The 13,459-nt window shown below is 39.1% G+C and overlaps 1 protein-coding gene across 1 annotated transcript; it reads right to left on the bottom strand.

The window, feature by feature from the left end:
• Positions 1-9: 9 nt before the first annotated feature.
• adam8b (ADAM metallopeptidase domain 8b) lies at positions 10-13,197 on the bottom strand. The gene is made up of 23 exons (XM_023406764.2): positions 13,066-13,197; positions 12,079-12,185; positions 11,694-11,767; positions 11,492-11,567; positions 10,952-11,028; positions 10,279-10,495; positions 9,843-9,908; positions 9,696-9,758; positions 9,429-9,598; positions 9,259-9,340; positions 9,016-9,158; positions 7,949-8,135; positions 7,441-7,530; positions 6,589-6,787; positions 5,111-5,213; positions 4,804-4,969; positions 4,638-4,718; positions 4,446-4,530; positions 2,486-2,606; positions 2,237-2,396; positions 2,047-2,094; positions 1,114-1,164; positions 10-384 (listed from the first exon to the last, which is right to left on the bottom strand). The coding sequence occupies exons 1-23, from the start codon at positions 13,100-13,102 to the stop codon at positions 256-258; spliced, it is 2,532 nt and encodes an 843-aa protein (XP_023262532.1). The 5' UTR covers positions 13,103-13,197; the 3' UTR covers positions 10-255.
• Between the last annotated feature and the right edge of the window lie 262 nt (positions 13,198-13,459).

Here is a 13,459-nt window from a genome sequence, read left to right as displayed (position 1 = left end):
CAACCCCCCCACCCCTTAAAAAAAAAATCACTTTTCCACAGCAGCTAAAGCTGTTGGTATTGAGTCATCAAAGACAGACTCGGTCAGCGAAGCCTTGTCACGCTTGACATCTTTAAAGGCTTTGAAGAGTCAACTTTTCCAAACTCCTCCGTGACTTAGCGCTCTGATCCCGGCGAGGATCGCTCTCTTTCTATACATACAACTACAGGCTGATGTCTTCTGCTTTGGTTAAACTTGATATCTTTAATGAGAATTTCATGTGAGTCTGTGGACTTGTGGCTTCACTGGGGGTAGTGGAGGAGTGCAGGGCTTGATTCTGGCTGCTGGAGGAGGACTGGGCTTGACTGGAGGTACAGGAGGAGGATTTGGTTTAGCTGCCTTGTGCTGGAAAGGAAACAAGATGATAATTGAGACAGATTTATACAAGTGAAGTTGTCACTGCTAATCCTCTTTGGAGACAGTGTTTTAATATTTCATTTTGCTGGAATTTTATTCAGTCCCATAAAAAGTTTATCAGTGTAACCCATGACAGAAAATGGGACTGCAGCTTTAAGATAAGACTTTAATGATCCCTGGAGGGAACACTCACATGTTACAGGAGCACAAGAACCAACTTTAAAGAGGCAGATAAAGAACTTTTCAAAATAAATACATAAATAAACCAAAGTAGCTTTCAGGGTTTGATTTAAGGCCTCCAATAGGTCTCACCTTGCAGGCAAGAATAGTGAAACGGATAGCATATGATGCAACGGTTAAGTCCCCGGGTCTTGATATGTAGATCAGGCATTTGTGACATGAAGGTGTAACAGCTCACTGCACAACACTTAGTGATAATGGCTTCGTATTTCAAACACCTATAACCTTAAAGAACCTTACTTCCTCAAACATCTTCAGGTCAGAGACGACTTCAGCAAAGAAATGAAACAATTGGAAGATGGTGAACTTAGTTCTGACCATATTTTCATTCACACATATAAGATTAAAGATTAAAAATACAAAAATCTCGTATCACAAATAAACTCCTAAAACTACACTACTTCCGATATCAAACAACATCTGTTGTTTGACTAATCATTTACAAAGAGACTGGAGAGAACTGTAGGTATGACTCACCTGTGGTTTATACAGAGGTGGTAAAGGTTTAGCTGGAGGTTGAGGTGTTGTCTGAAGAAGAAGAAGTAGTCATTGAAACATTTGTTTGGTTTTTCACTTTAAACACACTAGTGCAAATACTCAGGGTCATATTCAGAGGAAACCTTTTGCCTCAAAACAGACGTGCATGAGTTACCTGTTCTCCAAAATCCAGATTGAAATCTCAGAATTATTCACATGATCCATGACTGTCACAAATATGTCCACATTCACTTGAATTGTGAAATTGGTGAGTATCCAAATCTCACCTAATATCACAGAGACGTATTATCCGTGAAGTCAATCTGAACACATTAGAGGCGACTAATAGATGTTTATTTGCATCTTCTCATCTTCTAATTTACTCAGTGAGCTGCACAGACGTGGAGTTAAAGTCTAATGAGTCTGTTCTGTATTTTTCTTTTTGTCGATAAAATCCATAAAAAGACCAAAACCAGCAATGAACTAATCGGATATTGTCTGAGTAGCAAAAAATTTCCAGAGTTCCAAATGTGTATTAATACACAGCAGAAAATAGTCCCTAACAAACAACACTATTTCCTCTTGTGGGTAGAGTTTAGCAAATGTTGCTCAGTGTCTGGCTTTTTCAGGGAATTACCGAACATCTTTGGAAATTAAACTATACATCTCTGTTGTACAAGAAACGTTGAGTAGGAACCAACCAGCTTGAGTCTGAGACAGAGCGTGAGGACCACATGGTTGGTTTTGGTCTTTTCATGGGATTTGTTGAGAAAAAGAAAAACAGAATAACATCAGTGCTGCACTCCACAGGTCTGATACAGTTAACTTTCTCTATGTATTATTTAATGAGACTTTTGAGGCCAACTCTGAATGCGATCCTCAGTTTGCATTATGTAGTAGATCAGGTCGTCTTAGAAAAAGAAAATGGCTTACTGGCTCAGGTTGTGAGGTAGACGACCCTGAAGACACTTTACTTGGTGGCTGGAAAGAAAAGGCACTTATAACTATAACTATTACAGTACAGTGTAAATACCTCGCTGTAACCTTCCTGCACATAATTAACTCATTGATGTCTGACACAGATTTCCATGACTAATTGACTGTGTATGGCTGCTGTCTGTACCTGTGGAGCCGGCCTGCTGGGAGGCACAGTAACAATCAGAGGAGCACAGGCTTGTGTTGCTGTCGATTCCATAAAAGTAGGATGACTGATCTGAGGCCTTTCCTTCACACTCGGCTCCTGGAACATCGGGTTCAACTTGCCCGGAGCTGAGTGCACTTTCCTGTAAGCACGAAAAATGTATTCAGCCGGGAAGTGAAAGACTAAAACAGAGCCGGATATGAAACACAAGAGACAGAAAGAGAAAAAAACCTTTTGGAGCTGTAGTTGTCCATGTTGTCCTTCTTACAGCACATCAGCCCTGCAATCACCACAGTGATCACCAGAAGGATGGAGAGAGCTGCACACACACCAGCTATTATCCCAGTCTGACCTGCAGGCAGAGATGGGGAGATGCTGTATATTGTAGGTAGCTTTGAATTAATTTTTATGTGGAAAAAAGACACATTTACACAGTGTGCCTGATTATAATCTTTAGAAGTTGTTTTTTGTTAAGCATGCTAGCATCATGGCTCTGGGGACAGAAATAACGGCCACTTGATCCACCACTTTGGTCCAGACTGAAATGTCTCAACAAAAAGTGGATGTAAAGTGACACAAATTAGACCACGGACCCTCATTCGATAAGATTTTGTCCCACTATTAGAATCTGTATTACATTTACAGAAAGTGTTTGAAACCTATAACCAAAATAGTAAAGAATAGGAATTATAGTGAAAAATAATTATTCCCCTTTTTCCTGGGGACCTCCAGGAACCCCCTTAAGGACCCCTGGGGTGAAATGAAATGAGGAATTAGAGTCTCTGAACGACCACAACTTATTGCTGTCACCACAACCACAAAATATTTGCTCGGTTTCTAAAAAGAGAAAATTACTCTGGGCTATGGCGTCTCTTCAGGCATCTTTTTCTTAAAAAGCTCATGTTATAACAAGGGGAAGCTTGTTTTTAATGCGATGCTGAGTTTGTGGAAAACTTTCATAATACAGTAAGTAAAGCCGCACCAATCAATTAGTTGATCGACAGAAAATAAATCTGCAACTATTTTGATAATAGAGCAATCGTTGAAGAGATTTTTTTCAGCAAAAAAGCCACAAATGCTCTGGTTGCAGCTTCTCCAATGTGAACATTTGCTGTTTCCTCTGTTTTATATCATTGCGAATTAAATATTTCGGTTTTGGACTGTTGGTCAAACATAGATGAGACATTATATGACATCAACAAAGACTGGGAAAATGTTTCTGCCATTTATTTTTAGACCAAACAATAAATGAATAATGATAATAATTGTTAGTTGCAGCCCTGATAGGAAAACAGTCATATGTTGTAATAACAAGAAAGGTTTCTAGTCTATCTAATAATGTAAAAAATATTTTTGTTATTATGTTTAAAATAAATTGTGTGTGATTCCTTTTTTTCCCCGCAGTAAATAACAAACAATGATCAGGCCAAAATTGCACAATGCCTCAGCAAAGACTGACCTCTGCACAAACACAGGAGTGAAAGAGAGTGATGCAGCTTCAGTTAGTCTATAGTCGTTCTCTCTTTCTGTCGTGCTGTCCTCATGTTGACTTCCAGATTTCACCATAATTTGTGAAAATTGTGTTTCAATACAGCTTTCATTATTTTCTTTGTTCTGGTGAAAGTTAAAAAACATGTTGTACAAGCTGTGCAGGGGTATTGCACAACTCTCTGCTATGTGTTTAACTCTGCTCTTCCCTCTTTGTTTGGCTTTTTGGTTGGTTTACTGTGAGAACTGAATCACTTGGTGAACTCCATTTTCACGTTTTGAGAAAAAATAAATTTTTCCATTGTAGTCATCAGCTCCTTGTGGAAAAACATATAGCATTTTGTTTAAAAAAAAAAAAGAGCCAAGGTTTAATCATTTGATACACAGCGTAGTCTAGTTTGAACTTGAATCAAGACAAAGATGATTATAGGGTTTTTGTGGTGGAAAAGTTGAAGATATATCATTAACAAAGGATTAGGTCAAGGCTGAGAGAAGGAGATCACTCATAGTGAATCATTCCTGTTTTTACTTACTGGAAGAATGATTCAATGAGCAGGTGTGACCTGTTTTTGTCTTTACCACTCACTGAGAGCTGACCTTCACTTCAGACCGATACAAGTTTTTGTATTTAGCAGCCAAATCCAAAAAGTTTCAATTTGCACATTGACTGTCATGAAATCAGATGCAGTGAATTGTTCTGTACCTGGAGGTAAATCTGCGTACTGGATGTCACAGTAAGGTGGAGCCCAGCCGGGGTTACAGTGGCACTCTTTCTTGTGATTACACACCTAAAGATAAAATGCAATAAAATTCATTTAGACATGAGTTAAGCACTTGGAGCTGCACTTTGATCCAGAAATGTGAAACAGCTGGCTGTATATTCTAATCCACTCACCCCGTTATTGTTGCATTTCTTTGCACAATCCTCCTTTTTCCCATAAACTGATACCTCCACACATCTGTTGTCAAGGCAGACCTGCGCACACATGAGTGAGTCTGAGCCACACATCCAACATTGTCAGAAAATTGTATGTAATGTGTCTCTCTGATAAATGTTTTACCTTATTAGCTCCACATTTGGTTCCTTTAGGCACCATGTCAATGTTTCTGGTCTTGTCGTCGTCCACGGCTAGTTTACATTCAATGCCATACACAGTGTAGGCTGCTCTTTTACCTGTGATGGACTCGCCCCCTCCTCCACAAAATATAGATCCACACTTTAAATTCCTACAGAAAAATAAAAATAAATGAAATAAGTTGATGAAACATTTGCACAATCATAAAAACTATCCTTAAACATACAAAATGTCATGTGTTTCATGACAGACTTTACTACTTTTCAGTACTGGCACTGTTCCTGATACATACTGTGCAGTACAGGGGGTGTAGCCGAATTTGTTCCTCCCGCAGTTGGCACCTTCCTCGCCTCGTTTGTTCAGGTCGAAACACATATCTGGCCCAACTATGGTCCCTGAGGACAGAAAGAAGATTCATCATTCATTGTTATTGTTGAAGTATTTGCTGGAGAGAAGAAAAAAAGTACATGAAAAGTTAGGGATGAAAAAAATAAAAAATTCTCAAGGTGAGTTCAAATTATGAAATACTGAGTCATTATTTTGACCTTTTACATCAAAATGTAATTATAATAGAATTAGTCAGAGAATTTAATATAAAGTTTTGTGGGTTTTAACGATTTTTGGCTGCACAGCACGAGTTTGTAATAGGTGCATTTCCGTTAACCTGCTTAATGCTCAATTTGAAATAGCGAACTTAAAAAACGAGAAATGGAAATACATGGATGTCAAAAAAAACTTGAATGTCGCAAAAAATGTAAACACTCGCATGAGGTGGTTTTTCAGACTATTCAACAGAGCAATATCTGTCAAGATTTAATCGGAAACATTTTGCATTCTGGTGTTGGCGCCTGCTGCATCAGGCCATGAGAGGCAGATGCTGCAAATCCGTTGTCACGTTGAATTAGAATACTAACCCAGCTTTATTCGTACAACACCACCCAATGGAAACACAGACAATTTGCGATTGTGTTTTGTCGACTTTGCGAGAAAAAAAATCGCTTCTATGTTGCGCAAAACCGCGATGGAAACACAGCTAGTGGTTGGTGGGTTGCTATGGAAGCCCACTAATGCCAGGAAAAGAAAATCCAGATAAAAAAATTGGAACGCTAGATAATACTGAGATAGTGACGACTGATGTACAACCGCGAACACAACGTCATTCATTCAAGTCTGACCAGGAATCTTTGCTACATGTCATTCCCCATTTAACTTCCCTTTACTTCCTGTCATCTCTCCACTGTGGACTGGGTAATAAAGGCATACGGTGCCTCAAAAAATCATTTAAAAATTCTGTCAGGGTAAGAATTAATGTGTTGAGTCCAATATAAAGTCCCATGCTGTAAATTCAGTTTCCCTTGTACTGTAATATGTATATAAAAGAAACACTACCTTGCACTTAATTTAATTGTTACTGTGGCTACTGTGGTGATGTATGATATGCTGTGTTTGTTTGTGTTTTTTTTTTTTTCATTTATTTATTTATTGTTTCTCCTTATTCTTCTTTTGTAAGTTTGCATTCTGGGTATACAGCAAAATAATAAACATATATTTTTTAAATGTCCAAATTTGGACTTTTTGTTTTATGAAGTCAGAATTCTGACATCTCATCATTTTGATTTAGTAGATGAAAATAATAATTCACATTTAAAAAGTCATGATTCTGACCCACTACCTCAGTATTTGTAGTTGTATCATATCTTACTCTTCATCTGTTTTTTTGTTTGTTTGCTTGTTTCCTTTCTTCTTTTTAAGTCAGCGTGTTGAGCGTACCTGGTCCGAACAGCCTCCAGCAGTGCTTCTCATGCGTGGGACACTGGCCGTTGTAGCAGTAGCCCTGCACTTGGTCGTAGCAGGGTTTGCCGTTCATCTCAAAGCTGTCCTCGGGACAGTCCTCCGACACACCGGTGCAGTATTCAGGCAGGTCACAGTCGCTGGCTGACTTCCTGCACACACTTCCAGTAGCTTTGAACTGTGGGTCAAAGCACATTTCCCATGATACCATGAGAACAAAGAAGAGTTGAAGTTGAAGTAGATGTTTGTGCAACAGTGTGTGTAATTATCTTGTGTATTTCTCTGGTGCTTCATGACTTGCACCACCTCTTCTAGGCCTTGAAACCTGTCATTTGAGGAAGGATGTGGTGAGTTATGGTTCATGGAAACAGCCGGATATCATTCTCTGTTTCCTGTTATTATTAAGCTGCTGCTCTTTCAGTGTAATTTTATATAGTAACCTTCTCTTGATGTCATTAACACGCCCACAGTTATTAGCCAGGGTGAGTGTGATTGACCTCTGTGGCCTGCACTGTGGTCTGACTGAAATAATCTCAACAACTATTCAATGGATTGTCATGAAATCTGGTTCAGATACTTTTGGTTCCCCAGTGGATGAATCCTAATGACTCTGGTGATGTAGCTTTTCATTTATCCTGTGAATTATCTCAACATCTGCACGGATTGGCTCAAATTAATTTCTTCTACAGACATTCATGGTTCCAGGATTATAGTCTTAAAGAACAGCTAGCATAGCTGGAGATTCTTAAGTCTTGGTTTGGTCCCAACAAAGTAAAAGAATCCCACTTTCACAGCTACATTACAGGCAGCTGAGTAATGGAGCTGAAGTACCTGACAGTTGTCACAACACTGTCCATGAGCACACTGGGATCCTTCAGTCAGGCGACACGTAGAGGCGTCGCAACAAGGATTCTTGCATTCCTAGAAACAAAACAAACATGTTTATCAGTTGTGTCATGTGTGTGTGTGTGTGTGTGTGTGTGTGTGTGTGTGTGTGTGTGTGTGTGTATATCCACTTCTCCCCTGATAGGTCCCCTGTGTTAACAGCTCAGATTTAAATCTCCCACACAAGCAGCATGTCTGCCAAGATGTTGCCTGATAAGACATTAGCGCACAGGAAAAGTATTTTCACTGTTTGAGGCCAAACTCCAGCTTAGCGTGCAGGAGATCGCTGCTGCCCTCTCTTTTATTATTTGTAACCTCACACAGGAAACCACACCAGTCAGCTACAGCAGAAAACCCACATGGCATCTTCCTTCACCAAAGGATATATTTAAAACTTTCCAAGGTCATTAAAAATGACTAATCTGCTACAAACAGCCTTTACTAAAAGTTTTACCTCCACGGTGCCACAGTCGCACTCCTCTCCAGGGTCCAGCAGGGCGTTGCCGCAGCGAGGGCCCACAACGATGGTCTTAACGGGGCTGGGTTTACCCAAACAGCTGGGCTGAGCTCGCTCCATGAACTCAGCGAGCTGGTCCACGCTGCAGCTGCTGAAGAACTCCGGGAACGCTTGACTTCCTGTCCTGAAGACGAGCAAGGAGATTCAATGATGTAGAAGATTCCCTGAACACCGGTCAGTGTTGTGATTTTAATTTAAAGTAGAGCTAAAACACTGTAAACACTTCATGGCCAAAAGTAACTGGACAACCCTAACATTATATTACATGCTGTAACAGCCTCCACTCTTCTGGTTTCAGACTTTCCACCAGATGTTTAACCTAGCTGCAGGGATTTGCTCTTTTCCGCCACAGGAGCATTAGTGAGGTCCAACACTGATGCTGGATGATTAGTCTGGTTCACAGCTGAGGTCGGGGCCAGGCAAGATCTTCCACAGCTAACTGGGAAAACCATTTCTTTCTTTATGGAGCTGGCTTTGTGCATGGGAGTATTGTTGTGAAACAGCAAAGAGCCAAACACAGTAAAAGTTGGAAGAACAATATTGTCTAAAACAGTTGTTCTGAAAGGACCCTACACTGACACACATTAGACTGTGGAAACCATCTGATAAGATTTTTGCTTTTAGATGTTTTATTACAGAATGTGTTTGAAACCCATCACCAAATAGTCTCACATTCTGTCATTGTGTTACTTATGGATGGAAGTAAAGTGAAAATAAATTCTTCCCCTTTTTGTTTGGGACCCTTAGGAACCCCCTCAAGGACCCCTGGGGGTCCCTGGACCCCACTTTGAGAACCAATGGTTCAAAATATCATTTTATGTTGTGGTGTTAAAGTTTCCCTTCATTAGAACTAAGGAGTCTAGCCCATACCAAGGTGTCCACATGCTTTTCTAGCTGAAATATGATCCTTCCCAACATGCAACACAAAAAAAATCATCAAAACATTCTTGGTATCTTGCAGGAGAAATAAATGCCCTTTGTAAGTAACAGCATCCCATCCTTACCTGAGCTTTTCTGCCATTACACAGTTCCCACTGCTGTAAAATGGGCCACACATGCAGCCCACGGCATCATGGGACAAACCAAAGTTATGTCCCATCTCATGAGCAATGGTGGAAGCGAGGCCTATCGCGTTGTCATGGTGATCCTGGGAGAGAAATGCAGAAGTGTTCCTGTAAAATACCCATGGACTCACTTCCCCTGCTGTTATTAAAGGATGAATGTAAGTTAGAAGATGTCCGTCACACCTGATTGACTCCACCTGAGTTCTCCGTACATATGGCGAACTTATTTGCCAGTCCAACTGTATCTTTGTCGAAATCTTTGCCACTGTTGAAGACAAGAATCTCACATCAGGTCAAACTGGCAGCATTACTGTGTTTAACACCTGCACCAATTTTCCACAACCGATCCTCACGTCACAAACTGAGCGTTGTCGTGTTTGATCCTCTTCAGAAGATCATCCTGGCGCCATTTGAGGAAGTTGTCCAGGGTCATCTCCGAATTAAGGTCAACGTTGATGTAGTCTCTGTTCGTCCAGATCTCCAGCCCCACCAGCATGACGCGGATGTTCAGAGGTCGATACAGCTGCAGGCAGAAGAGGAGACGCTGCTGTCAGCTAAGAGCGCAGATGGCTCACTGCCAGGCGAACAGCTTACACAACATGAGTGAAAAAAAAAATTACCTTGTCTACGTGATTTATGACTCCGAGGATACGGGATTTAGTCTCACTTCCATATCGTTTATACTGGAGGAAGAGCAGAGACAAACATGATCAGATTTATGTAGCAGTGAAACGAAAGCTGTAAAAAGACTTTAAATGAATATTTACCTCAGTGTTGTCAACCACCACGTACAGCTCGACAAACCTCTGCACACTTGTGACGGATTTAGTTTTCTAAAAAGAATAAGAGGAACAAACTTCATACTAATACTCACATAGTAATCAATGTCAGCATGAAAAACATTTTAATGAAACATGCAAATGCGTTATTCGGCATCTATGAGTCGCTTCATCATCAGTCATTTCAGAGTTTTTATGTTGATTTAAGCCTTTATATTCACTATCACACTTTAACACTATAATCAATATTATAGTGTTTATACTGGACTTAGATTCATCAGAAAGACACAAGCATGACTCTAAATGAATGCTAATGTTGCTCTGCTCGACAGCTGTTTGCTGACAGGTTCACCATATCAACTTATAAGTTAATGATTAACAGTGTGTGTTCACATGTTTCCACTGCGCAGAATTGGTGGCCTACCCATGCTTTGGACCTAAAGAGCCCAGCGAGCTGAGGGCCACGGTCCTGGTTCTGGTCCTGGTCGTGGTCGTAGAGCATGGTGGTGTTGGACGAGGAGCCACAGCTGGGATTGCCGCTGATCTTCAGGTGTTCCCGTCTGTAAACTGCATGGTCCCCGTCGTCAGACTGTCCCAGAGGCTCGATCAGGTAAACCTGCTGCCGGGCTCTCACAAAGCCACTGCGAATACAGGGAGTAAGAACACTTATTAACACAAATGTGATTCTGTATACAAATGGAAATGGCTTTATCCACTGGTGTGCTCTTTACAATTTCTTGTATGGCAGATTTCAAATGTGCAAAGGCAAAGAAATGTAGAACATTTAAAAACACAATAAACAGGAAAATAAAATCAATAAAAATAAACAATAAAAGACAAGAGATACAGATATAGTGCAGACACAGAGCAGTAATGGTCCCAATATTAACAATGACTCAAATTCATTAAAGGAAATAAAAGCGCAGTAGAGAGACTAAACAATCAAAGGCTTCAAAAACACATGAAAAACTGATTGATTACTTAATATCATGAAGCAACACATTTCACAAACATTTAAGAAACTTTCACTGGAGTTAATGTAAGAGGAAAATAACAAGTAAGAAGTTAAAGATGTGAAAATATCCTGATTTTCTTACCTAATGCCCGAACAGATCCCCACACTGACCGAAGAGTCCACCACGCCTTCAACATGGCCGTGGTAATAGCAGTGCTCCTGGGTGGAAATAAGGATTTTATCACGTTTGATTCACTTACACACATAATGTCAGTGTGAAAAATTTACAATGTACACTATGGTTTTATAATAAAGCTAAATATACATAAGCTCATATAAATGATAAATCTGACACATCAAATAGAAAAAATCAAACATTAGGGATTAAATTACAGACACAAAGGTATAAATATAATTGCTAGAAGATGGGATCAAATGTTTTTTTTGTCTTCTTGTTTTCAAAACTTTCAAAAGATTAACGTTCATTTACATTATCGATTAATTAAATTTCTTTAAATATAAAATCTCAGAAAATAAAGAAAAACATAGAATTTCCAGACTATCAACCATCACTTTCAACTAATCTATTCTATTCTGTTCTACACCAGAACTTAGTGACTGGTGAGGTAATTTGTCTTTCTTTAATTCATCTGATGTAAGTTCAAATGTAGTAAAATCTTACCTCACTTGGTGATGTCGTCACTCGTTTCCCATATTCTGAATAGTGAGTTTCAGTGTAGCCTCTCCCAATAAGATTACTATAAAATACAATAATAATACAACAAGAGAAGATGTTTCATATTTTCAAATATTATAATACAAATTTGTGGATCTGGATCTGAAATGATAATTTAAAAAAAATCTATTTAAAAAAAATAGTGTACCTGTTTTTTTCCAGATAAATAGTGTGGTTCCTCCCTTCAATGGCCAGCTCATACTGCACCTTATCAGGGTAAAGCTGCAGAAGATTGTCCATCAGTCACATGGCAATATATCATTATCAGACTTGCAAACTCTCTAATATTGACATATCTTTACAAATCCAGTATTAGTCAGACAATAGAAACTAATGACTGTCTGATAGATGTAGTATAGTCAAAACTTTGATGTTTCTCTCTGAAATGTAAATATTGAACTTGAGAACAGAACATGAGTTGACGCACTTTGTTGCGTTCCACCACTGCCAATTTCAACTATAAATTTAGTATTTAATGAGGAGTCTTTGTTGTGTTTCCAATGCTGAATGATGTACAGGTGAGGCGTAGTCACCTGGTTTTCCTTCAGGCTCCTCCTCTGCCTCTCCTGCAGTCTCTGAGGTCTGACCACCTCATATTGCTCCACATGAGACAGCAACCCAGAGCTCTGCATGAAGCACACTACACACAACAAACAGCACCCTTTATACTAAATATCTTTGTACAATATACACACCGTCTGGATTACAGGGTTTCTGCAGCTTAGCCAAGTTAAATTTAAGACTTTTTAAGACATTTTAATACACATAGAATGTATTTTAATAATAACGTAATGTAATACATATTTTGCAACCATATAAAGTTTAAAAGTAAAATCAGCAGAGATGATAAAGCCTTGCGTTATTCACCAAGTGCATTGTTTCTTTTACATTTATATCACATTATTGCCAGTATGTCCCCAATAATAATTCCTAATAATATCATTAATTAATCATTAAACATGACTTGGAGGAGCAGCAAAAAATTGATGGATGGATGGATTATTATTAATTTAAAAATAACGAATTAACTCAAGGTCCACGTGTGAATTTTACATAAGGTCAGAGGGTCGTGAACAATAGCACTGATGATTTTACAGGCAGTTCTTACTATACTGTACACATAGTTATATCTAATGTTACTGTCTACAGCAGGACACAAAAAATATTTAAGACCTTTTAATAATTTTGAAAGTTTTTAAGACTTTAAGAGCTGGAGACACCCTGGAATGAACTGTGTTTTATCCTGCATTACAATCATCGACACTCCCTGATTTATGACAGTCTTTATAGCGAACACATGTCTTAACAAAAAAGACTTTTCGTGCAGTTTTACACTAAATTCAAACTTTAAAATGCAGTTTATGTCGTTATAATGCGAGGATGAACATTAATAACAATTTTTCTGTCAAACATCCTTCGCTTTTTTTTTTACTGTTAAAGCACCTTGTTCTAATCAGTCTACCTAAACAAATGTTCCATAATAATAATAATAATAATAATGATTAAAGTTAAATACATACCCCACGTCAGCCACAGCGACAACATCTTGTCTCCCATCACGAAGTGCTCTGTCCGGCCACCGCCTCTAATCTACCGCCGCTCATTGCTTGTTACTCTACCGGGCATCATCACTGCCAGCGCTTCCGCTGAAGCTCCGCCTCCGGTTAACGCTTATCGTTGCCTCACAGATTTTACCGGAAAAAACGGCCAAGTGAGCTACGACGAAAGTAAATACGTAAAGCCCCACTTCCGTTAGCATAACATATTTCATATCAAGGGTCACAAATGTAAACTGTTTCTATAAAACGTAATTACCAGGCAATGTTAGGTAAAATTACTGTTTTGTCAACGGAGTCTGATTTAGCCTTATAATGTCTATAAAAACCCATAAATTATCCGTTAAAGAAGCGCAGA

This window comes from Seriola lalandi, unplaced genomic scaffold, assembly GCF_002814215.2.
Source record: "Seriola lalandi dorsalis isolate HSWRI2012SDOR001 ecotype SW California unplaced genomic scaffold, Sedor1 jcf7180002054317, whole genome shotgun sequence".
Lineage (NCBI taxonomy): Eukaryota > Metazoa > Chordata > Actinopteri > Carangiformes > Carangidae > Seriola > Seriola lalandi.
Note: the sequence above shows the minus strand (reverse complement) of the source record. Positions and strands in the feature narration are given on the sequence as shown.